At 34.0% G+C, this 27,289-nt stretch overlaps 2 protein-coding genes across 2 annotated transcripts in view; both read right to left on the bottom strand.

Moving 5' to 3' along the window:
• The window catches only part of LOC102804883 (apolipoprotein(a)-like), a 35,585-nt gene that overhangs the window by 6,218 nt on the left and 2,078 nt on the right, over window positions 1-27,289 (bottom strand). The window contains exons 4-22 of the mRNA XM_085507476.1: window positions 25,879-26,139; window positions 24,926-25,195; window positions 22,908-23,171; window positions 16,921-17,181; window positions 15,689-15,952; window positions 15,049-15,123; window positions 14,342-14,383; window positions 13,361-13,621; window positions 11,541-11,804; window positions 9,257-9,520; window positions 6,982-7,236; window positions 4,595-4,903; window positions 3,575-3,676; window positions 2,552-2,882; window positions 2,211-2,284; window positions 2,046-2,090; window positions 1,093-1,188; window positions 840-935; window positions 667-741 (exon numbers count right to left, since the gene is read on the bottom strand). Of these exons, the coding sequence (XP_085363602.1) occupies window positions 667-741; window positions 840-935; window positions 1,093-1,188; window positions 2,046-2,090; window positions 2,211-2,284; window positions 2,552-2,882; window positions 3,575-3,676; window positions 4,595-4,903; window positions 6,982-7,236; window positions 9,257-9,520; window positions 11,541-11,804; window positions 13,361-13,621; window positions 14,342-14,383; window positions 15,049-15,123; window positions 15,689-15,952; window positions 16,921-17,181; window positions 22,908-23,171; window positions 24,926-25,195; window positions 25,879-26,139 (3,609 nt within the window). The remainder of the gene's footprint in view (window positions 1-666; window positions 742-839; window positions 936-1,092; window positions 1,189-2,045; window positions 2,091-2,210; window positions 2,285-2,551; window positions 2,883-3,574; window positions 3,677-4,594; window positions 4,904-6,981; window positions 7,237-9,256; window positions 9,521-11,540; window positions 11,805-13,360; window positions 13,622-14,341; window positions 14,384-15,048; window positions 15,124-15,688; window positions 15,953-16,920; window positions 17,182-22,907; window positions 23,172-24,925; window positions 25,196-25,878; window positions 26,140-27,289) is intronic.
• Window positions 17,775-22,677, bottom strand: LOC146734481 (uncharacterized). Its single transcript, XM_085508200.1, has 8 exons — window positions 22,584-22,677; window positions 21,656-21,757; window positions 21,137-21,208; window positions 20,722-20,823; window positions 20,135-20,206; window positions 19,802-19,903; window positions 18,035-18,127; window positions 17,775-17,899 (listed from the first exon to the last, which is right to left on the bottom strand). Exons 1-8 carry the CDS (start codon window positions 22,675-22,677, stop codon window positions 17,775-17,777), a joined length of 762 nt encoding a protein of 253 aa, XP_085364326.1.

A 27,289-nucleotide genomic window follows, 5' to 3' on the forward strand; every position in this document is an offset into this window, starting at 1 on the left:
CTGAAACGAACACAGCATCAAATATTGTGTAACATACGTTCTCATGTCGATCACCTGGCTCATTTGTGAGTACATTTGTTAGTGGTTAGTGGTTCCGATGTCGTAGAGACAATGTTTGTTGTTGGAACCACAGTGTAAATGAATGGCGTAGTAACTAAAATCACAAGAATTTCAAGATTTCGAGGGTAATTAGAGCACAACACATTATACATAGTACATCATCTTTATATAAGGGTATTTACCTGGCTGCGTTGTGACTTCATTGGTTGTTGGTGGCATGTTAGTGGATATAATAGTCGCTGTTGGTTCTCCAGTAGTGTGTGATGTAGTGTCTGTCATTATTCGCATGTGAATAAAGAACAATATGGAACAATATCATTGCATCTGTAGTCAACATCTGTTTGTTTGCAGATAAGCATGAATTATTATATTGTTATATTTGTTGTTGATGGGACAGAATTAGTAGAGACATTATTCGCCATCTTTCAGTGGAAATTAAATGCGGATTATTTTAAGACATATAGTATAGACAGGTATAGCAGAGTTGTAGTGTACCTGTACAATATTACTAGCCACCAAACCAAATAATCGCACACGTATAATATCATTTCAGTGTTTCGTAACTATTTTCGAAACTGTTTTATTCAATTTATTTATAATATTTACCTTGCTCAGTTGTTGTTGTTGGACTGGTAGTGACAGTGTTAGTTCTTACTTCCTCGGTAGAAATAGGTGTGCTGCCTGGAAGCAATAAATAATAGGTCGTTTATATATGTAGGCGTACTAATTCTTATTACAAACAACAATCTTCAATATATTCTTGTATTCGTGTTATTTACCTGATTCAGTTGTGGGTACATTTGTAGTTATAGGTTCTGACGTAGTAGTAACAATGTTCGTTGTTGGTTCTTCAGTTGAAAGGAAAGGTGTCGTAACTGAATGTATGAGTATAATAATTAGTGATCGCAATATATTACCTGAACTGTGTTGTTTTCGGACATTACTTACAAATAACATGATTTTAATAGTTAAATAACGTTTTTAAAAAACGCATCCTTTCATAAGCCTAATATATTTATTTCGAATATTTACCTTGTGCAGTTGTAAGTACATTGGTAGTTTGAGGTATTATACTTGTAGTATCAATAGTCTTTGTTGGTTCTTTAGTAGATATGGATTGTGTCGTTACTAAATACATGAAGATAAAGTTTGAGAAAAATCATCGTACGACGTTTTTTTATAAGCCGCTCTGATTGAGCGGCGCCATTTTTTTACTACAGTGGCCACATTTTGAAACTGTAATATAGACGCCTGGTGCAGTGATACCAATCCACTTTTGTGTGAGGAAATGAATGCTTTTGAAAGCTATGCTTTGTATCCTGCTCAATGAGTAGAAAATGTGAAATAGTACATTTTTTGATTTTCGTAATTCAAAGAGCCGCCAGGTATATCTCGACCATCCCATGACATGTAACGGATTTCTTCGTGAAATAATACTTTCCACAATATGTGACCAAAGATCACCAAGTTGCTGTCCTTGTTGGTATTCATTGTACTTTCAATCGACTTTTCTCGACTAGACAAGGCGTGACAATTAAAGTTTCATTACTATTGGATTATTTAGGCAAATCCTAGTGTAACCACAGTTTACCAGAAAGGGTAATTAGAATTATTTTAAAACTATGCATTATCACGTGGAAGAACACATCGTCTAAACACATTTGAACGCACTTCATTTTTCATTCACTTCATTCATGTATCCCCGTACAACACTCGATCCTATAAACTAGATAGATATGCTGTCCCTGCTTATTCTAATACATTATCGATTCAAACTGTGCAGTGTCAGAAGGGACAACGCGTTATGATAGCAACTCAACTCATTATGAATGACATAAACCAGATAATGTTAATTTCACAGAAGACTAGTTCATTCGTATGTGGTTCTTTTTTTGCCACTTTAGTGAATGGTACAACTACGATACGGTGGATGAATATTGATTGTGGAATCGTGTGGTTCAGGTGAATGTCATTCGTCTTCTTACCTGGTTGTGTTGTTAGTGGAATTGCCGTGGAAATATTACAATCTACTGTAAATGGTAAGAAAAATCAAGTTAGAAAAATAAACACAGGCGCACAATGTATATGAATACATCATTGTTGTGTATAAACTTATCATAATGATTTCCTACCTATATCCCCATACTTACTAATATGTGTTTGGCATATATATGCCCGTTTTCTCCGGCAGTTGTTATCATCCCACTCATAGTTTCTTCGTTTCCTTGAATACATACACATACATATGAATATCTAATATATTATACACATGTTCGTATTTCAGCGCAATGGGAAGTTGGATTACTTGTACTTCCCATTAAACAAGTAAATTATTCTTGAATTATAGAATACAGTAGAAACAACTTCATACCATCGATATTAGTAAATGCATTTGAGAACAAACGCATACAACCAACGCGGATGGTTATAATAATTTAAGTTTTTCTGGAATTGCACTTCCTTACGACAATTATTATTTAAACGCGCTTACCATAACTGTACACAGTCTTGCCCATTGGTATTGGACCTATTATTATTGTTTGGTTCGCCTGAAGCCCATGCTGTCCATCCAAAGGTTTCACCATTCAACCACTGATAGACCCCTTCTGCTGTTATATCATTAAGTCCAATCCAATACCCACGAATACCGTTAGCAAAACCACTATTCACGATAAACTGACGCACTGCATCGAAAATCGGTTTCGTGTGTAAAGATGCCAGCACTCCGCCGATAAGTTCACATTGAGATTTAGATGCGTGCCACTTTCGTTTATCCGACATAACATAGTATCGATCACAGTTTACATCAATGTAAAGGGCACCTACGCAAAAACAATACAATTGTGTGAGATAAATAAATTGATTGTGTTAATATATTTTAATAATATATATAAATGACGTTGCTGGAATTGACTTAATTCTTGTGAATATTGTGAAAACCGAAAGTCTTCTAACTATGCTATCACGTAGTAAATGCTATTTACAAAAACATAATCTTATGACAACCAGAATTTACTAGAGACTATATATTAATTACTACTAGCTGAAACAATGGCTTATTTACGTATTGTTTTCATGTGTTTGGTATCAATATTCAATAATTACAGAGAAATTGAAAACATCATGTTCATTCACCTGGTTTAGTTGTCAATACATTTGTTGTTAGAAAGATTGATGTTGATGGATTTTCTGTGGATGCATACTGTGCAGTAGTAACTACAACAAAACGTAGTTTCAGACATTGATCAGCATAATGAATTGTATTGTGATCCGTAGGATGAATCATAAAAAGTTTCTTATAATAATCGAGAACAGAAATGTGTAAATTTGTATATTTTGTACATTGCAATATGTGGTTCTATTGGTATGCTCAAATGATATGCGTTTTTAAATATACCAGTATTTTAATTGCATGGGTACGTCGTTCCGTATGCATTATTGCAATTAGCAGCCGTGTGGTATTGCATTAGTAAAAAGTAAAACAAGTCTTCATTATTCATTCCAAACATTGTACCTGGTAAAATTGAATATTCATTCGTCGTTGGTATAACTGGCGTGGTTGTTAAAGTTGGCGATTTTTCTTCTTCACTAGTCATCATGTATTGCGTGGTTAACTCTGCAAATTGAAGGAAAAAAAAGACGAATTGCTTATTTTACATTCATTTTTCTATAAGTACTATTGACACACGCGTTGGTGATTACAATAATGCCTTCTTAGAATGTATGATATGGTGCATATCGTAGACAGTGGTATCTTGAAGGTGAATTATAAATATTATATTATGCCTGTACACGTCACGATATTCACGTTAAAATAATTTTTCCATAGTAACACAGTGCAGCGAAAAAAGGCAAGTGACAACATCGTTTTCCAAAGCCGACAGAAATTTATTTTTTCTACAACATATTGCTAAGAAGCGTATTATATCTAACGATTCTGTTGGCTACAAATATACGTTCTTCATTGTTTATATAAGTCGTGTCTATTAAGCATATGGATTGTAATCTATCTATGTAAAATTGCAATATCTCTGTCTTCTTGAGTTAATCACTTGTCACGCGATATTATATTTATATATTCGCGTTAGGCTGATTGATACTCGTGGCGTTATGTGTAGTAACTACTCATTTTTGTGTATATTATTGGTGCATAACTTTAATTTATTATAAATCTGTCACCGTAACGTAAGTTACAGCGTGCCGTAATTTTGCGGTATATTACGGAGTATTCTCATCCTACCATATAAGAAAATGTGAATTCCAAATATGGAATGATTACGTGCGTCAGCATCCTCTAATAATACAAACAAACATGGCTGCCATCAGGGTTTGGCAGGACTCCACACAAGGAAGTTCGCTGACTCTGTACTAAATTTTTTTGAATTTCGGCATTCCAATGACGTATCCTCGGAAGGAAAATACGCATGCGTTGGTCGATACTCCAGTTGTACTATCATCGTGCATACTTTGAAGTATCCTCGTAATAACCTATTATGTGATAGATAAGCTCGTCATATTTATACATACTACTCACCACAGTTACTACTTGCATTACCAACATTACAGTAACTCCATGTATAGTTCCCAGTGTGATGATGGTGATACTGATTATTGTGGAAATGATAGGTAAACTGATTAGTGAAACACCAAGGTCCATCTTTTCCGTCTGGATTTCGACAGTAATTATGATCACCGAGTCCTGTATTAGGATAATTTGATGGTGTAATACTATAATGTGCTGCCGTCAATGATGTCCACTTCTCACACTCGTCGCCAGTGGACGTCATATTCTCAGATCCTCGATAATCGAGGCCATTGGGGTCGGTGTAACACTCCTCCTCACCTGTAATCATCACAGAAGACGATGTTTAAATATTACAATACAATTGGTTTTGTCAATATGGTAGCTATTTTTGAAGGAATGTTAAGCTTATATTTAGTATAAATGTTATGGCACTAATTGCATGTTTGAAACCTCATAATCTTGAATCAAATGCAAATCAGCAAAATAATTGTGTTACATATTAATATTGATTATTAATCAGTGTCAAATGAGTGTAATATATACTGGTGTATTATGCTGTAGACGCATTACAAAAACATACAGATAGATAAATTGCTTCACTCACTCACTCACTCAATCAATCCGACTCACCATTCAGCCATTATGGCATATATGGTTGACCTCCCAATGAGAAGAGACAGTGGACAAATCAGAAAATTTAGTATATTTATTGACCAATCTGAGATTAGATTCAACAAAAAACGTTTACGACTATATACCTCGCATCCCATCGTGCTAACATACCTGTTCATTTTTGAAAAAAATGTAATGTATTGTTTACTATATTGATTGAGAGCTTGTCGGTTGCATCAATTATGCGCGTATAACACTATACCTGGTGAAGTAGTTTGTTCGTTCGTGGTTGGCCGAAACGGTGCTGTGGTTAACGTTGGTGACTGTCCTTCTTCACTGATCACCATATAGTGTGTAGTCATCTCTGAAACAGACATAAATAAAAATGGGAATTTACATGTCGTCATATGACGAATGATGTGACCACTAATATATATATGTATATGGTATTGTGTTTGCGCATCAACTATAATCAGAACAAGTTGTTTCAATGACTGAAGGTATGTCAAGTCAATTACTTCACTAATTGAAAATATACAATATCGATTCTATCGCAAACATCTTCTGTCAGATTAAGGTCAGATACACGGATTTTCATGTTAGCCAAGCACAATGAATTCTCGTATGCACCCACTGATACTTACCGTTGGTTCGTTCAGTAATCTCTTGTATTGTCGTCAATTGTAGCTCGGTGGTTTGCTGAAACGTTGGCAATATCTGCGTTGTTGTATCTACATAACATACATTAAATAATACGATAATATAATCAACATTATTTATAATCGCCACAATCACCGTAGTTCTAATGTTGAAAACAGTCAATATAAAGGAAGTTACATAGTAGATCCAAAATGTTACCATCAACGTTTTATTATTATTACTATTATTATTATTATTATTATTGCAAAAGTTGATTAAAAACCATCGACGATTTAACTTCCACGTACTTTCCAGTGTACTGTACGTTAGTTACTTGTTTATTAGATCGATTTTCTATGAAAGACAATCAGATAAACCATAGACACAATTAGCTTTGTTTTTAGTGCCAAACCCCTTTGTTAAGTACAACAACAAATATGTCTGTGAGCTCTTGTGTGATTGGTCAATGCATGAACAGCTCTTCCAATTCTGTGTTTTACTCCCTATCAATTTGGATCCTATTTGACTCGGGGTTACGCCCAAACGCCATTCTCTTGACTGGAGATCTGTGTTGAAAAATAATCCTTTGTTGTTGCGTGTTTTTAACATCAGTTCACCTATTAACAATTCACCCTTAGACGTGATAATAGTAAAACTCCGTTCTCAAAAATCAAAATAAATAAATCCTCATTGAAATCTATTTTCTATTATTAGCCACAAGCCACTTCCGTACCATTCATCATTACGAGGGGTTCAGGGGTATACTAGTTGAGAAAGTTGGGAAAGTCACAATGTCTTTGCTCGTATTGCATATTGTTTCATTTTCGTCCCTCGTCACGTCCACCATTCTAAATACCATGTTTACATATGTCAGGTAAACATTAAGCGTGATTACTGGAGGGCATGGACACCTATTTGAGGGCAAAATATTTGTTTGTATTTTTCGCTGTCAATATCAATAACAAATATAGTATCGCGAAGACATTTTAAGGGTAGAACAAAGTGATGTGAAGCATCTAATGTAAGTGAAAATTTATGTTAAATAGCTGTGTATGTGGTGATATCTCTATTTCTTTAAATCAACGATTTTCATTAACATACGACCACAATATGCTATCGCCAATAACAGAAATAAAATCACCCACCGCAATTTTCACCAACACTACAGTATCTCCACCGTATTAAGGGATTGGTGGTATAGCACCAGGGTTTAACTTTCCCATCTGGATTTCTACAATAATTATGATCTCCGAGACCGGCGTTAGGATAGTTTGCTGGTGTTCTGGTGTGATGATGTGGTGATTGGTCTGTCCACTTTTGACAGATATCTCCGTGTCGAGTCACGTACTCGATCCCTCGATAGTCACTGCCGTCAGCTTGTGAATAGCATTCAGATGGAGCTGGAAGAATTGTGAATATAGTGTCGTAAATACTCTATGTTAATAGAATAAATTATGAATGGGATGTCATGTCGTGATCAAGTAGTGTTAACTTAGACCCGTGTTATAATTGCGTACACTTGTAAGATGCAACATAGTGCAGGTCAGTTTTGACGACTGTGCATTGTATTTGACTTATGGCTACAAAAAGTTTCTCGCCCATAATAACAAGTGCGTACCTCACTACGCCAAAAAGAACGGATACAAGTAAAATGTAATATACGCAGACTTAGTGTTTAATGAGCATGTGTAAACCGAATATCTGACGTCACAGACAAACTCGTAAGTGGGAGCTGAGTATTCATGGTGTATAGCATATAGCGTTGCAACATACATTTACGATTAGTATTAAGTTAGTATATCGCTTTATAAGCATTATACATACGTACATTCAGTCGTTAATTGTGTGGTTAATTTAGATTCAGCAGTGGTAGCTAGAATACCTAGAAAGTAAATCAAAATATTTTGCAATTTTAGCGATTTAATTTATTGGAATATTCATATTAATTTTAAAGACGGTTATCATATTATTCCTGCATACATGTATATGTAATACTAAAATTTCATCATTAATTACTCAACTGAACACAATTTACGCGAACTGTCATTGCATGGAAGAAGCGAGGGCATATCGATTCTCTTTCACATGAAACAATTCGGGGTAATACAGTATATGTGGCATAGAGGCAGGTAGAGAAAAGGCTTATTTTTCATCGGGTCACATACGCCCATAATCTTTAATATTTATAAATATATGCCTCTCAGACGGCTAACACAATAATGTTTATTTTTTGTGAGCGCTGATTTCATGATCAAGCGTTCTGTGCACAGCAGGGCAAATTGACAACGATCAATATACCCTTAACTTTGCAAATCCATCGGATATCTATATTCTAAACAATGTTTCGAGTTTGCATGAAATATATAAACACTGCATATTTGTTATAATTTGTAATATGAATTTCACGGAATCCAGAACACGTCAAAACAAATCGATGATAGTCATTGATGGAAAAATACACTTGTTTTATTAGATACTATGAATAAATATATCATTATATATCCTCACTCAATTTCATATTCTTCGCACTGCCAATCAAGGTCGAAAACCAAATTGACAATCAGCTAAATATACTACAAATGACCCGAACTATGCACACACACACGCTGATACATACCTTCGGTTTGTATAGTAGCCTCTGTTACTGTCAAAGTTTGTTGCTCAGTTGTATAATGCGGTTGTGACGTTGTACCTAATGATGTGCCATAAAGATAATTTATTCATTACTTGGTAGCAATATAAATCGAGTTGAAACATATATATATATTGTATGCATATAACCTATTGTTATACACCAACAATTATGGAAATTTGTATTCCGAAATAAAAAAAAGAACTGTATTTTTTCCAAACGCATTTGCTTCTGTTCACACATTTAAAATTACCTGAGTCAAACTAAGTTCTAAAGTATTGAAAGTACCGAAATAACAACTGCATTTATTTAAATTGCCTGGAATATATTTCTGACACTGAACCCAAACGTTCGCTCATACACAATTATAATAATAATGCAGAATTACTTTACAATATCTACTAATAAATCGAGTCATCGGTTTACATGGTAATTCTGTTTATAAATTTAGTCATTTGTAGAAAAATCAGAGTTACATTATTGTTAATTTGAAACTTCGAATTAATGCGAATTGTTTTCATATTTCAAATTCACTATGTGAAATTTGTGTTGGTAACTTTTAATTAAATACTATATCAAATATTAAAAAAGAACCATACTGCAGTACCTTTACTCCATACAATCGTAAATGAAAACACTAATCTACTGTTTATCGAATGCATATTTATACTTATTTCAATGTAATTTGCGATTCAATTTACTGTGTTGATCAAAAACATGAGAAGGATGTGCACTTTAAAACGTCACGATCATGTTTTTGTTGAAAGAATTCAAAATGTTTCACATACCACACGTTCCAACAGGCTCACCAACATCACAGTATCTCCATCGTATTAAAGAATTGGTGGTATAGCACCAGGGTTTAACTTTCCCATCTGGATTTCTGCAGTAATTATGATCTCCGAGACCGGCGTTAGGATAGTTTGCTGGTGTTCTGGTGTGATGATGTGGTGATTGGTCTGTCCACTTTTGACAGATATCTCCGTGTCGAGTCACGTACTCGATCCCTCGATAGTCACTGCCGTCAGCTTGTGAATAGCATTCAGATGGAGCTGGAAGAATTGTGAATATAGTGTCGTAAATACTCTATGTTAATAGAATAAATTATGAATGGGATGTCATGTCGTGATCAAGTAGTGTTAACTTAGACCCGTGTTATAATTGCGTACACTTGTAAGATGCAACATAGTGCAGGTCAGTTTTGACGACTGTGCATTGTATTTGACTTATGGCTACAAAAAGTTTCTCGCCCATAATAACAAGTGCGTACCTCACTACGCCAAAAAGAACGGATACAAGTAAAATGTAATATACGCAGACTTAGTGTTTAATGAGCATGTGTAAACCGAATATCTGACGTCACAGACAAACTCGTAAGTGGGAGCTGAGTATTCATGGTGTATAGCATATAGCGTTGCAACATACATTTACGATTAGTATTAAGTTAGTATATCGCTTTATAAGCATTATACATACGTACATTCAGTCGTTAATTGTGTGGTTAATTTAGATTCAGCAGTGGTAGCTAGAATACCTAGAAAGTAAATCAAAATATTTTGCAATTTTAGCGATTTAATTTATTGGAATATTCATATTAATTTTAAAGACGGTTATCATATTATTCCTGCATACATGTATATGTAATACTAAAATTTCATCATTAATTACTCAACTGAACACAATTTACGCGAACTGTCATTGCATGGAAGAAGCGAGGGCATATCGATTCTCTTTCACATGAAACAATTCGGGGTAATACAGTATATGTGGCATAGAGGCAGGTAGAGAAAAGGCTTATTTTTCATCGGGTCACATACGCCCATAATCTTTAATATTTATAAATATATGCCTCTCAGACGGCTAACACAATAATGTTTATTTTTTGTGAGCGCTGATTTCATGATCAAGCGTTCTGTGCACAGCAGGGCAAATTGACAACGATCAATATACCCTTAACTTTGCAAATCCATCGGATATCTATATTCTAAACAATGTTTCGAGTTTGCATGAAATATATAAACACTGCATATTTGTTATAATTTGTAATATGAATTTCACGGAATCCAGAACACGTCAAAACAAATCGATGATAGTCATTGATGGAAAAATACACTTGTTTTATTAGATACTATGAATAAATATATCATTATATATCCTCACTCAATTTCATATTCTTCGCACTGCCAATCAAGGTCGAAAACCAAATTGACAATCAGCTAAATATACTACAAATGACCCGAACTATGCACACACACACGCTGATACATACCTTCGGTTTGTATAGTAGCCTCTGTTACTGTCAAAGTTTGTTGCTCAGTTGTATAATGCGGTTGTGACGTTGTACCTAATGATGTGCCATAAAGATAATTTATTCATTACTTGGTAGCAATATAAATCGAGTTGAAACATATATATATATTGTATGCATATAACCTATTGTTATACACCAACAATTATGGAAATTTGTATTCCGAAATAAAAAAAAGAACTGTATTTTTTCCAAACGCATTTGCTTCTGTTCACACATTTAAAATTACCTGAGTCAAACTAAGTTCTAAAGTATTGAAAGTACCGAAATAACAACTGCATTTATTTAAATTGCCTGGAATATATTTCTGACACTGAACCCAAACGTTCGCTCATACACAATTATAATAATAATGCAGAATTACTTTACAATATCTACTAATAAATCGAGTCATCGGTTTACATGGTAATTCTGTTTATAAATTTAGTCATTTGTAGAAAAATCAGAGTTACATTATTGTAAATTTGAAACTTCGAATTAATGCGAATTGTTTTCATATTTCAAATTCACTATGTGAAATTTGTGTTGGTAACTTTTAATTAAATACTATATCAAATATTAAAAAAGAACCATACTGCAGTACCTTTACTCCATACAATCGTAAATGAAAACACTAATCTACTGTTTATCGAATGCATATTTATACTTATTTCAATGTAATTTGCGATTCAATTTACTGTGTTGATCAAAAACATGAGAAGGATGTGCACTTTAAAACGTCACGATCATGTTTTTGTTGAAAGAATTCAAAATGTTTCACATACCACACGTTCCAACAGGCTCACCAACATCACAGTATCTCCATCGTATTAAAGAATTGGTGGTATAGCACCAGGGTTTAACTTTCCCATCTGGATTTCTGCAGTAATTATGATCTCCGAGACCGGCGTTAGGATAGTTTGCTGGTGTTCTGGTGTGATGATGTGGTGATTGGTTTGTCCACTTTTGGCAAATATCTCCGTGTCGAGATACGTTCTCGATCCCTCGATAGTCACTGCCATCAGATTGTGAATAGCATTCAGATGGACCTGGAAAACATATGAGTAAAGTTTCCTAAATACTGTATGTAAATAGACCAGGTCGTTCTGAATGACATGTTATGTCGTGATCACGTTGTGTGAACTTAGACCTGTGTTGTTATTGCGCACCCTTGTAATATGCAACACAGGATAAATCTAATTTGACGACTTGTGCATTGTATTAGAACCCATGACTACGGTAAGTGCTTATTGCCAATATTAGCAGGCCAAATTAATAGCAATAGAGACGGATACAAGTAACATGTAATATACGCGCACTTACAAGCATTATACATACGTACCTTCAGTCGTTAATTGTGTGGTTAATTTAGGTTCAGCAGTGGTAGCTGGAATACCTAGAAAGTAAAGCAACATATTTTGCAATTTCAGCAATTTAATTTATTGGAATATTCATATTAATTTTAAAGACGGTATCATATTATTCCCACATATTGATCATTATTTAATCAACTGAACACAATTTACGCGAACTATCACTGCATGTAAGAGCGAAGGAGTATTTGGTCTCTTTCACATGAAACAATTCAGGGTAATATAGTATTGGTGGCATGGAGGCAGGTAGGGCAAAGGTTTATTCTCAGTAGGTCACAGACGCACATAGACTGTAGTATTTGTAATTATATGCATCTTAGACGGCTAACACAATAATATCAATCTTTGTAAGCGCCGATTTCATGATCAAACATTCTCTGCATAACAGGGCAAATTGACAACGACCAATTCGACTGTATTCGACTTGTTCAGAATATTTGATTGTAATGTTTTTCACCATTACTAGGAAACCTCGCATGATATTGCTTTACTAATATTAGTAAAGCACGTGGACGAATTCCACGGATATATGTATTCTAAAACATGTTTCGAATTTGCATGGAATATATGAACACTGCGTATTTGTTATGATTTGTAATCTGATTGTACGCAATCCAGATTACGCAAAAAAAAATCGTTGATTGTCCTTGACGGTAAAATACAGTAATTTGATTAGATGCTATAAATGAATATATCATCATACATCATCATCACTCAATTTCCTATTCCTTTCACTGCCAATTGAAGTCGAAAACAAAATTGACAACCAGCTAAATATACTACAATTAATCCGAACCATGCATACACACACACTAATACATGCCTTCAGTTTGTATAGTAGCCTCTGATACTGTCAGAGTTTGTTCCTCAGTGGTATACTGCGCTTGTGACGTTGTCCCTAGTGATATACCATAAACATAATGTATTCATTACTGGGTGGCAGTGTAAAACATATACATATTGTATGCATGTAACTTATTCTGTTTATAAACGTCAATTGTCGAAAAAACAGATACATAAATGTTAATTTAGAACCACACGGGTGTATCTCTATTCCATACAATCGTGAATGAGACTACAAATTCACTGTTTATCAAATGTATATTTATAGTTATTTCAATATAATTTACGATTCAATTTATTGTGTTGATCAAACACATGAGGAGGATGTGCACTTTAAAACGTCACGATCATGTTTTTGTTGAAAGAAATCAAAATCTTTCACATACCACACGTTCCAACAGGCTCACCAACATCACAGTATCTCCATCGTATTAAAGGATTGTTGGTATAGCACCAGGGTTTGACTTTCCCATCTGGATTTCTACAATAATTATGATCTTCGAGACCGGCGTTAGGATAGTTTGCTGGTGTTCTGGTGTGATGATGTGGTGATTGGTCTGTCCACTTTTGACAGATATCTCCGTGTCGAGTCACGTGCTCCATCCCTCGGTAGTCACTGCCGTCAGCTTGTGAATAGCATTCAGATGGACCTGGAATAAATATGAATATAGTGTCGTAAATACTGTATGTTAATAGAATGACTTATGAATGACATGTCATGTCGTGATCACGTAGTGCTAACTTAGACCCGTGTTATTATTGCGTACACTTGTAATATGCAACATAGTGCAAAACCTCATTGTATTTGAACTGATGTCTACGGTAAGTGTCTAGTATTATTACATGTATGCACAGTGTGCCGTAATTTTGCGGTATTTTACGGGGATTTTCATCCTACCATATTAGGAAATGCGAATGCAATGATTACGCGCGTAAGCGTTTCCTGACAATAAAAACAAACATGGCTGCCACCAGGGTTTGACCGGTCTCCACACAAAGAAGTTCGCTGATTCTGTGCTAAACATTTCGAATATTGGCATTCCCATGGTGTATCTTTGGAAGGAAAAAAATGTATAATAATAAGTTATTACGAGAATAACTCAATGTATGCACTCCGCTGCGCGTCGGTCGATACTCCAGCTGCACTGTTTTCGTGCATACTTTGAGGTATTCTCGTAATAACCTTACAATATACACGCAGTAACAGCGATTAATGAGTATGTACAAACCGAATATCTGGCGCCACAGACATAATCGTAAATGGGACCTAAGTATTCATCGTGTATAGCATATAGCATATAGCATTACAGTATACATTTACGATTAGTATTAACTTAGTGTATAGCTTTATAAGCATTATACATACGTACCTTCAGTCGTTAATTTAGGTTCAGCAGTGGTAGCTGGAATACCTAGAAAGTAAATTAATATATTTTGCAATTTTTGAAATTCAATTTATTGGAATATTCTTATTAATTTTAAAGATGGTTATCATATTATTCATCGCATATAAAACAATACAAAACGAATGCATATATATTCTTATTCACATGAAACAATTCAGGGTAATATATATTATTGGTCGCATAGAGGTAAAGCTTATTTTTCAAGAGGTTCCAAGCGCCCATAGTCTGTAATATTTGTAATTATATGCTTATCAGACGGCTAACGCAATATTATCGATTATTGTGAACGATGATTTCATGATCAAGCGTTCTTTGCATATCATATGCAAAGTGACAAGGATCATTACACCTTTAACTTGGCGAATACATCGGATATCTTTATTCTAAACTATGTTTTGGATTTGCATAAAATATATAAACACTGCGTATTCGTCATGGTTTGTAATCTGATTGTCACGCAATCCAGAATACGTTCAAAAATAATGGTGCTAGTCATTGATGGTAAAATACACTAGTTTGAGTAGATGCTATAACTAACTATATCATCATACATCACGACTCAATTCCCTATTCATCACACTGCTGATTGAGGTCGGAACACAATTGACAATCAGCTAAACATACTACAATTGATCTGAACCATGCATTTACACATAAACACGAATACATGCCTTCAGTTTGTATAGTAGCCTCTAATACTGTCACAGTGTGCTCATCAGTAGTATAATGAGGTTGTGACGTTGTACCTAGTGATATACCAAATACACAATTTATTTATTATTCTCACATTTTGATATATTGAAGTGTACTGGGTGGCAATTTAAAACAGTGACATTGTGATAAATATATATGCTGTATGCATTTGACTCAATATTATACATCTAGCTCCAGACACGTTAGAGTTTAGCATACCATAAAACACATTTTCATTTTTTTTGAAACGTATTTAATCTTATTATAACATAATAAATAATGCGAGATAGTCGGACACATGAATGAAATAGCGCGTGACTGAACAAAATCTCGTCACTAACTGCAAACATTAGTACAAACACAACTATAATATTATTACTAATCGAAGTGATTTTAAAAGATAAAAAAAAAATATATATTCAATTGTATGATAATTGTATTAATAAATGTATAAATTTGAAACTTCAAATCAATACAATTTCTCAAAATGATATAAGTATTTAAAAGATATATGTAGATGGCATCTGTTAATTAGTGCTAAATAGAAAAATGAGTAGTCTACTGAATAAACGATTCACACTCATGTTTTAGTTCAAACAAATCAAATGTTTTACATACCACACGTTCCAACAGGCTCACCAACATCACAGTATCTCCATCGTATTAAATGATTGGTGGTATAACACCAGGGTTTAACTTTCCCATCTGGATTTCTGCAATAATTATGATCTCCGAGACCGGCGTTAGGATAGTTTGTTGGTGTTCTGATGTGATGATGTGGTGATTGATCTGTCCACTTTTGACAAATATCTCCGTGTCGAGTCGCGTTCTCATTCCCTCGATAATCGCTACCATCAGCTTGTGTATAGCAATCATTCGAACCTAAAAAATCCAGATGTTGAGAAAAAGTTACTTTGCATTGTGAAGCCAGGACGCTGAAAATGGCACATTCATATCACAATAAATTCAATTCACCATTTAAATACATGTTTTGCCGTTGTTACAACAATCCCATGGTGCATTCTTAGTCTAAATAATGGTGAATTGCATAGTCGATTGTCAAATACCATCGATACATATTAAAACCTTTAAATGTTAATTATAATTTGGTGAAAATTATCTAAGTGAATACGTGACTAGTGATCGCAATTCAAACGAATACAAATATTAGCAAATACCAATATGTCTATCACACTAATATTTCGTGATACATTGAAACTACCTTCATTCAAAATTCCTACCTTGATTGTCGATGGTTGTACTGATTGATATTAACTCAGGTAAAGTGGAAGTCTGGTCACCTATTTGTATTGTAGATCGGACGACAGGAGTCGTAGTTGTGATGACGTCTTCAATGTAAAAGAGAAACAGAAAATCCAACTGTAAATAATACATGAAACTTCTGAACTGTTTTGGTTCGATAAAAGAAAGCACACACAATGATCATCTCGGAAAAGTTCTCACATATATGCGTTGTTGTTTATTTTTTTTTCTAAAATCTATCAAAATATCCTGTAAGTGTGAATGATTCATATTCCATAATACTAGCTGCGCATGCGACAAGGTATTAGTTGAATAACATATACGTGTATCACAATATTACTGATAGAACGCAAAAAAGTTACCGGGTTCGGTTGTGACACCAGCTATAGTGAGTGGAATATATGTAGTAACGATCGTTGGTGACTCTGAAATATACTTCGTAGTAGTGACTGTAAACAATAAAATTTGTGACGGAAACAAGAATTTAATAATGCTTATTTGTTCTGTTTTACATAGATTAACCCTTGGTGATTCACCCCACCCCATTGGCAGTTGACACTATGAGTATCTGTGCTTAAACATACCACAATTGTCTTTCATTGGACCAATATCACAGTCATGCCATACTACATCAAAATCGGTTGTGTAACACCAAGCTGTGTGCCAACCATCAGGATTTCGACAATAATTATGATCTCCTAGGCCAGTGTTAGGATAGTTTTCCGGAGTTACTGCATGTTGGTGAGGGAACTGGGATGTCCATTTCTGACAAACTTCACCGTGATGTGTAACATGTACAGTTCCGCGATAATCACGTCCGTTTATGTCTGTGTAACACTCACTTGTATCTTTTGTTAGGTAAATTAAAGTAAAAGGACAAGCAATTAGTAATTTATAATTCCTAAACTAAATGCCGACAAAATGCAAAAAATAAACTTAATGTGATATATTCTGTAATAATTTGGTTATAATTTATCAGTATTTAAGGACGAATAATTAGTTTAATTCAATCAAAATGTCTAATAATGCAAGAAGATCCAAGAAGATTTAGAAATATAGCTTATGTGGCAGTTAGAACAGTGAACATACATACTTGGACGGAAATTTACAACACATTTTGTATCTATAATTTACACATGATAATAACACGGTCCAATTTCTAAATGACGGGACATTTACAATTTTCGTTATATTTACATTCGGTCTACTCACCATTGTAATAAACTGTGTTGACTCTTATTTATGGTAACATTAATCGTGGCGTATTTTCATACCTCATTGATCACATGTTTTCGATAGTTGTGACAAAAAAAATCCTGTGACTTGGCCGTTGTTAATATATTATTATTAACGTTTTAAAATTAATTAATGTATAGTAGTATCAACATCACTTTTGAACACAAGTGCGATTGAAAGGTATATATATTGTAGAACTTTCTTTCTAGTTCGAAAAACCACTATTTGCATGCTTACCTGACACAGTTGTGAGTACATTTGCGGATGAAGTAGTGACGGGAATGTTAGTTTGTTTATTTTCTTCTGGTGTAATATGCTGCGAGGTAGTTGCTGACAAGAAACAAATATATCATAAGTGAATGTGTTTTTATATCGAATAATTACATTTATTAAAAAGATATAAGTAAAGTTTATTATTTGTTCGTTTTCAACGACACTGATCGAAAGCATAATCGTATTATTTACCAGGTTCTGTTGCAATATCAAGTGTGGTGGGCTCAATATATGCCGTTATTTTTGCTGAGGGTTGATTTGATGATGTATACATCGAGGTAGTAACTGTAAGCATATAGGAACGTTATTCAAAATGTTATATTTATAATTGTCTTAGGGTATGTATCTCCCATTGAATGGGAAATCCAAGGCGCATTGTGAGATTTAGAATATCACAAAGTAACACGACAAAATACCTGTTTATATAATTACATTAAATGTTTGTTTTGATTTTATATTAATTTTCGATAAGATAAGTGAAAAGGTTTGTAACACAATGCCTTTTTATCTGAAGTCAAATAATCACTGGGAAATATCATATAGAAGGAATGACAACGCTACTTTAGAAGTTAAATTGTTTCTTAATATTTGCCTATACTGATATGAAAGGTTCATTTCAAAAGTTCCGGTAAACAATACGATTTGAAAAAAAAGTTGTTTTTTGAAGAACAGATGGCGCTCTTCTGAATAAGCCACTCCTTAACATGTCACTGTAAAACAAACTGCGCGATATATGCACAAGAACATTTAATTACTTACAAAATACTAAAATAAATAATACACAAACAGTTTCATACAATACAAAATATTATAGTAAACGATTTATGTATAAACTGACAAGATAGTTCAAAACATCCCAATCTTTGCACGTCCGCTCAAAAAAGAAATCGAACAATAGAAGATCTTGAATGCAATAATTTGTTGTTTGAAACTAACAATACATGTGTTTTATATCGACCCCATACATTATTTTTATAGTGTTTTGTTAAACACACAAATTATACTGTTAAAATAATTATAACATCATATTTAACAAACGCCAATTCTTAATTATATGTACCAGAATTGTAATTAGTCATATTACTAGAAAATAAATTATCAGACTGTTTAGCATACACGTTTACACAGGGACAGTTTCCATTCTATTCAACGTCGTTCTATTATGAAATATTAACATGTTTCTGTATTGGAAGTATTCTAAATCTAATTTGTTACGATATTCAGTTACGCATGGCTAACATCAGGTAATATGATATGCGAATTGTGTGTTACATATCCATGATATATTCTAATTGGAACTTATATGAATTCCTATCTTAAAATCGAGTAACTACTTGGGAAATTTGCAGCTTATTATTATGTATAAAGAGCTAACTAAAGTATGTAGTTTGGATAAAGATAATTTCCCCACCCTAATGTGGATGCTAAATGCGGCACCGTTGGAAATGTGAATCATTAGATAGGATGTAATTATTCATTATGTAAAGGAAGAGTGTGACATTCTTACAATGGTAGTACTTTTTTAATGAGTTGGAATTTATTTTTTTACACATCAACTATGGCTATGTAACAACTTTAACCTACTCTAACACATAGTTTTCGAATAATAACAGCATTTTGTGGTGCAGAATTTTACAACCATTTAGAAAAAAATCATGAAAGCGACAACTGAATGATAACAAAGAAGTTGTATTCGTAATTATGTAATTTAAGACCAACTTCAGTGTATAAAGTCTGTTAGAAATGGCTTTGTCGGCTCCCCTCCCACAGTTGCACCTGGCAGAATGTTATTTAATTGTTAAAATTTCGTCATTTAAAAGTGATGCTAGTATATATACAATGAAACAGTTGGTTCAATATGCATATTCATGATCAGAATCCTTACGTTTACACGTTATTGTTGGATATCGGGTCGGGAGTTTGTGCCTGCATGTGCTAAGTTGTCATATTGCGTCCTACCTGGCATGATCGTGTATTCGTTTATCTTTGTCAGAAATGGTGTAATAGTGGGAATTGGTGTTTGCTCATTTTCACTTGTCGTCATGGATTCTGCTGTACTTTCTAAAAATAATAAAAACAAAAAAACATATATAACACCCAGAATAGTGTACAATAGTGTAAAACTGAAATGGAAAATAGAAAAAGAAATCCCAAAATTTAAACGCCTTCTAACATATTTTAACTATCTATACATTTTAAGCCCCCGAAACGACTGTCAATGCCGTAAAAATGAAATACGAAGAAACATGTTTTTTTACGCAATTGTAGATTATATGGGAATGATATTCTCACCTTGTTTATTAGTCAACGTTGCCGGTGTGATAGGTTTCATGTCAGTGGATGCTGAATGCGGCACCGTTGGAACTGTGAATAATTAGATACAATATAATTATTCATTATGTAAAGGAACAGTGTGACATTCTTACAATGGCAGTACTTTTTTTTAATGAGTTGGAATGAGTTCCAAAGTACAATCAAACCATTTATTTTTTTACACATCAACTATAGCTATGTAACAACTTTAACCTACTTTAAAAAATAGTTTTCGAATAATAACAACATTTTGCGGTGCAGAATCTTACAATCATTTAAAAAAATCATGAATGTGACAACTGAATGTTAACAAAGAAGTTTTATTCGTAATTATGTAATTTAAGACCAACTCGAGGGGTAAAATGTCTGTTAGGAAATAGCGTTGTCGGCTTGCACAGTTGCACCTGACAGAATGTTATTTAATTGATTGATTGATTGTTGATACAATGAAATAGTTGGCTCAATATGCATATTCATGATCAGAGGCCTTACGTTTACACGTTATTGTTGGTTACCGGGTCAGGAGTTTGTGCCGGCATGTGCTAAGTTGTCATATTGCGTCCTACCTGGCATGGTTGTGTATTCGTTTATCTTTGTCAGAAATGGTGTGATAGTGGGAATTGGTGTTTGCTCTTTTTCACTTGTCGTCATGGAGTCTGCTGTACTTTCTATAAATAATAAAAACAAAAAACATAAATAACACCCAGAATAGTGTACAATAATGTACAACTCAATTGTGTGTGATACAAGAGCCAATCAAACCAACGGTTATATTGAAAATAGCAGGAAAAATAGAAGCGGAAATTATGAAATGTTAAGTGTACGCCATTATACACATCATAGAATGAATTGAACGAACATATCTATTAGTATGAGTACACTTGAGACATTTTAGCCTAACAACCAATGTCAATGCCGAAAAAATGAGATGAAAAGTGATATTCCACACACTTGTCCATTATACGGGAATTATAGTCTTACCTTGTTTGTTAGTAAACGTTGCCGGTGAGATTGGTTTCATATTAGTAGTTGCTAAATGTGGCACCGTTGGAACTGTGAAATATTAGATACGATATGATTATATAATAGGTAAATGAACAGTATGACATTCGTACAATGGCAGTACGTATTTTAATGAGTCGTATGAGTTCAACTAAACATTTTTTTTTCTTTACACACTAACTAGGTTCAATGCAAAAACTGAACCTACTATAAAAATGATTTCGTTTAATAAGATAAAATTATGAATGCTAAAACTAAACAAAAACGTTTTACTCGTGAATATATCATTTGTGGCGAACTTCAGAAGTTTGAATTTATTAGGAAATAGTGTTGTCGGTTTGCCGATTGATTGTTGGAATTTCTTCATTTAAAAGCATATATACAGTGAAATATTTGGATCAATGTGCATATTCAAATGCCTTATGTTTGCACGTTGTTGATGGATACCGGGTCGGGAGTTTGTGCCGGCATGTACTACGTTGTCATATTGCGTCCTACCTGGCATGGTCGTGTATTCGTTTATTGTTGACAGAGATGGCGTGAAAGTATGAATTGCTGTTTGCTCTTTTTCACTTGTCGCCATGGTTTCTGTGGATCTTTCTAAAGATAATAAAAAAAGAAAAGAAACAAATGTTGCACTCAGAATCAATATAATCATTGGCATCATTTATAGTGTACAACTTAATTGTGTATGGGCCAACCAAACCAGTTGGTATACATGTACTATACACAATTATTTACTGTTTTTAATATCAATTTGATTAGTATTGACACATGTTCACAAACAATAAGATCGCTATGAAGTGAGTCAATATGAACTCACAATGTATAACATAATTTTGTTAGAAATATGCCAATATTGTATTTTCGCAAACTAAAAGGAAACCATTATTTTGCAGCATTCGTTTTTATGCAAGCTCAACCTTCGTTAGTTTGTAATAGTTGTGATAGTAAACAATCTGGGGCTGAAATCCCCCTGCACCATACTATTTGTTCATGACAATAATTCTGAATCTGTAAATACTACACAATGATTGGGAGTATTAATGCAAATATAGTGGTATGCACGTGACATGCACGTGACATGCACGTGACATGCTGCCAAATTAAACTTGGATTGAAGGTCCCTAGAGACATTAATATATTGCAAGTTCCTAGAGTCATTGACCCAAATCTTAACTCCAATGGTCCAAGTAAGTGGACTTATGCAAATTAGTCGACCATAATATTATACACAATCGTGAATAGTATTTAAATTTAAATAATCACTACAACACAGAAGAGATAATTTGCCCCTTTGACCTCGAGGGAAAGGGGGAAATGTCCCAGGAGAGTATAAACACTTCACTCCCATCTGGCTTCCAGGCACGAAATATTACATTTGAATACATGAATTCGTATACCCGTTAAATTGATATATTCCTACCTTGGGTGTCTACCGTCAGTGTTTCTTGTGTCGTTACATACGGTAATGACGCAGAGGCTTCATTTACATAGTTCGTTGTACCAGAACCTGACATGGTTGATGTGGTTACATCTGGAATGTATAGAGAAATGGACATCAATGGATAGTCAGGAAAATGAAAAATAATTTCGCCAATACAAGGCATGCACCCTAGAATGCCGGTTAGTTCAACTGCAGCGTACGTAATTCCAAAAAGGTGAGTACAAAAAACAATCAGTATTTGAAGAATTCGAGTAGATGTAATAATACATCAACCTTAAAAAAATGCGTATAAGGTGTAAATACCACAATTTGCATTTGGTGGGCCAATATCACAGTCATGCCATACTACATTAGGATCGGTTGTGTAACACCAAGCTGTATGCCAACCATCAGGATTTCGACAATAGTTATGATCTCCTAAGCCAGTGTTTGGATAGTTTTCCGGAGTTACTGCATGTTGGTGAGGGAATTGGTCTGTCCATTTCTGACAAACTTCACCGTGATCTGTAACATGTACAGTGCCCCGATAGTCACGGCCTCGATGATCTCTATAACATTCACTTGAACCTGTTGAACAGGATAGAAGGACCAAATACAAATTTATACAATGATCACGACATATAATTATGTAACAATATGTATAAAGATCAAACACCAACATACATAAACATGAAAATAATTATTCTGAATTTGTTTAAATATAATGGCGATATACTTACCATGTTCTGTTACTGATTTAATTCTTATTGACTGTGTCGCTGCAGTAGTATGTTCACCTATATTTACTGTAGATCTCACAATAGGAGCTGTAGTTGTGATGGTACCTATATTATAGTAGACAGTCAAACCAATTTCATTAACTATTAAAATTAACATCATTACGATGTGACATTATTGAAACTGCTCAAATACTTTGAGACAAGACCACTGAAAAAACGTTCACTTGCTGGTCACTTCCAAACTGAGATCGGTGAACCTTTGTGATAGTCAACTTATGTAAACTATGTGGAATGAGTATAATTGTTCTGCGAATATATTTGTTTATTTTGGTATTGTGTTTAGACCAATACAGTGTTAACTATTGATAAAGCCGTTGACATCTGCGGGGTGATCAGGTTTTTGTGTTTTGACTATTGGCGCCATTATTAGAACCGGGCCGGATTGATCAGTGCTGTTAACAGTACGAGCTGGGCTAAATAATTCTACTGGCAACTGAGCAATCATTTAAGGTAGAGATGCAGTTTACCTGACAGGTATTTTAATTAGTTAATTAGGAAACCACGATGACCTCCCTTGTCCACAAAACTATATATTTTCGGAAAGCTTATTATATGAATTTTAAAATGTTGTTAATATTTTTGTTTATGGACACTGTAGTTTGAAATATGCACAACATGTGCTTTTTTGGTCAAAAGTGATTTAAAAAAAATAGCTTCTAAACCATGCTTCTGTTTCCTGTCAAAATTGGTTTATGTGTACATCTGTTTACTATGAAGAAAGCGCCGTCTTGAAAACTGTCTACCAGTTGTCAATTTTGCAGGGAAGCAGCTCAAATTTCACTACTTCAAGTTTACGCATAAATTAACACCCAGCTAGTTGTCTGTACGATTGTTGTAACACTGTTCAACTAAAAACAATGTCCCGACGGCGTTTTGAAGATAAACACATTGTCAATCATTTGTGAAAATTTCAAAACAAAAGGTCGAAGCGTCTAGGAGATATTTTTTTAAAGTTCTGGGATGTGCACTAAAAGAAGCTGAGATAATTGCTAATTTGCATAACAATTCACTCAGTGAGAAGTTTGATAATGTTCATAATTAAAATGGCTGTTACAGTTCCAAATTTCAATGTATTATCGTTTTGTTAAAAGTTAAATACAGTGCATATTATGGAGATCCCGTCATTTCTTTTTTTTACCATGTTTCTTGTTTATTATTTATGTACAGCCTTGCTAAATCTTGCTAAGCATTCAAAAGTAAGAATATTTGCACCTATTATCTATATTTTAAAATCGTTTTTTGAGTATGTTCCACTATTCACAATTCTACAAAATTTCAACATTCTTTAGCCAAGACTGTTTGCATAATAAAAAGCAAAAAAAAAATTCACTCCCAAGTGCCCACAAACCTGCATCTCTACCTTAAACTAACGAGTGTCTTGGATTAGTGTTATTAATAAACTTCAACATTATCACCAACAATTAATATTGTGGTGGATTAAACCAACAATAAATGTGATGTGCATGTGTTGAAGTCAGCTTTCATTATGTGAAGAAAAAAGACTTGTTTTCCTTAATATATCAACGATGAGTTTATGTTTACACATACCACACGCATCATTTGGTGGACCAATATCACAGTCATGCCATACTACATCAGGATCGGTTGTATAACACCAAGCTGTATGCCAACCATCAGGATTTCGACAATAGTTATGATCTCCTAAGCCAGTGTTTGGATAGTTTTCAGGAGTTACTGTATGTTGGTGAGGGAACTGGTCTGTCCATTTCTGACAAACTTCACCGTGAAGTGTAACATGTAGAGTTCCCCGATAGTCACGTCCACGATGATCTCTATAGCATTCACGTGAACCTGTTCAAATAAACATAACATGGTAAAAATTAAATAGTTCTACACTAAACTATTGGCAGTGAAAATAACAATCTAAATGTTACAGGGAATAACTAATTGGCGATAATAGCCTTATTACAGAAATATTTTATTTTCTCATACTCAATGGACATATTTAATATGGTAGTCATACATAGAAATAAATAACCCATAGATAAGATTATAATGCATTGAAATACTGTTCAATTGCCACCCTTCTGTGTCAGCTGAGATGTGCCCACTGGTCGCGCGACACACGATAATATGATTATAATACGTATATTCAATTCACAAGCTGCTTATGTTTTCTCGTAACAGCGTTGCTATCAAACCTTTACCTCGATAGTTTATCGACTCATTAATTACTTTCAGTCATACCTACCGTGATTAGGCTCTGTTATGTGTTTAATTGTTCGTATATTTGGTAATGAAGACGTATACTCATCTATACGTTGTGTAGATCTAATAACAGGAGCTGCACTTGTGGTTTCGTCTATGACGTAAAATATAAAAAACGTACACGTGATTTTCAGAATTATTTAATGGTTGCCTAAACGTTATAAAAGCCGGTTAACTCAATGGTTGTGTTAATTACTCTGCAATGGGAATGGTCGCTGTGAATCTCGGATGTCGTCAATTATTATATGAGCCACAGTACGTACCACATGTTTCACTTGGTTGTCCAATATCACAGTCATGCCACACTACATCAGGATCGGTTGTGTAACACCAAACTGTATGCCAACCATCAGGATTTCGACAATAGTTATGATCGCCTAAGCCAGTGTTTGGATAGTTTTCCGGAGTTAAGGTATGTTGGTGAGGGAACTGGACTGTCCATTTCTGACAAAGTTCACCGTCATGTGTTACATGTACAGTGCCCCGATAATCTAGTCCACGTTCATCCAAATAACACTCGTGTGTTCCTGATTAAAAAGGAACATGCTTACAGTATAGTTAATGATAACATTCATAATACAAACAATTTCAGATAACACTGAACATACAGTCGTTGCGTGCATCGTAGAATAAGATGTATATTGACAAGATGCAGTCACTGTCAAGTTGTTATTATTAAGTATGTGAGAGGCAAGACAGGATCACATCACATACAAAGAATATAGCATTTGCAGTGTTTTCAAATTCTTGACTCCACGTCCCCGTATCATATTATTAACATGTAGTATACGAACCTCGGTTATTATAATCTATCGTGATTTGTTCAGGTGTTGTTATCTGAGGTCCATAAGAGGTTTTTTCATGTGAGAAGATTGTGGATCTTTTCACAGAAGATGTAGTTGTGCTCTCTACTAGCATGTAACAGAGAATATATTAATGTAACTAACACATTCCTTTTTAATAATAATAATAATAATAATAATAATAATAATAATAATAATAATAATAATAATAATATTAATAATAATAATAAGACCAATTTTTAAAATACACTATAGAATTTTAGTCGACTTGCTGGTCATTGTAACACATATGCACACTATTGTAGACTCCGCGAAGTAATTATAATTAACATGGATTATGAATTATGTATATATGATTTAATAGGTCTATTAAAGATATATGTATATGTCAGAATTGTCTATTACATATACGACTATTAAATAATTTGGTGTAATTAAAGTTAATTAAAGTTAAGTAATTAAACGTGAAAATCCTGAATATAAAAACATAGCGCGATACACAACAGTAATGTATACAATATGTAGCAATACTGACCTTGGGTTAGGGTATCAGCCGTTGGTGTCTGAGATGTTGATTCTGAAACCACATTATAAATGAAATATTTTTGTTTGCACTGTATCACTTATACATTATATGGTTTTTCTTCTCCTCCCCGGAAAACTAATCCTAGTTAATAATTCTACACTAATTAGGCTTATTCATTGAACAGTAACATCGGCCTACCTGGCATTGACGCTGAGGCTTTTTGTATAGACGTCAGTAATTGGGTGAGACTGAAAGTTGTATTCGAATATATTGTATTCGCTATATCGGTAATATTGTCAGGTGAAGAGGTCGTATTTGCTGCTTTAATATGTAAAAGAAAGTGTTGTA

This window comes from Saccoglossus kowalevskii, chromosome 14 (assembly GCF_978046115.1).
Source record: "Saccoglossus kowalevskii chromosome 14, keSacKowa6.1, whole genome shotgun sequence".
NCBI lineage: Eukaryota > Metazoa > Hemichordata > Enteropneusta > Harrimaniidae > Saccoglossus > Saccoglossus kowalevskii.

Coding starts and splice junctions, on each gene's coding strand:
- LOC146734481 (XM_085508200.1), bottom strand. CDS start 22,677: ATGTCAGGTTCTGGTACAACGAACTATGTAAATGAAGCCTCTGCGTCA. Junction 21,758..22,583: donor ACTGACGGTAGACACCCAAG/GTAGGAATATAT, acceptor TATTATCTTTAG/AAAGATCCACAGAAACCATG. Junction 17,900..18,034: donor TGATATTGCAACAGAACCTG/GTAAATAATACG, acceptor GTTTCTTGTCAG/CAACTACCTCGCAGCATATT.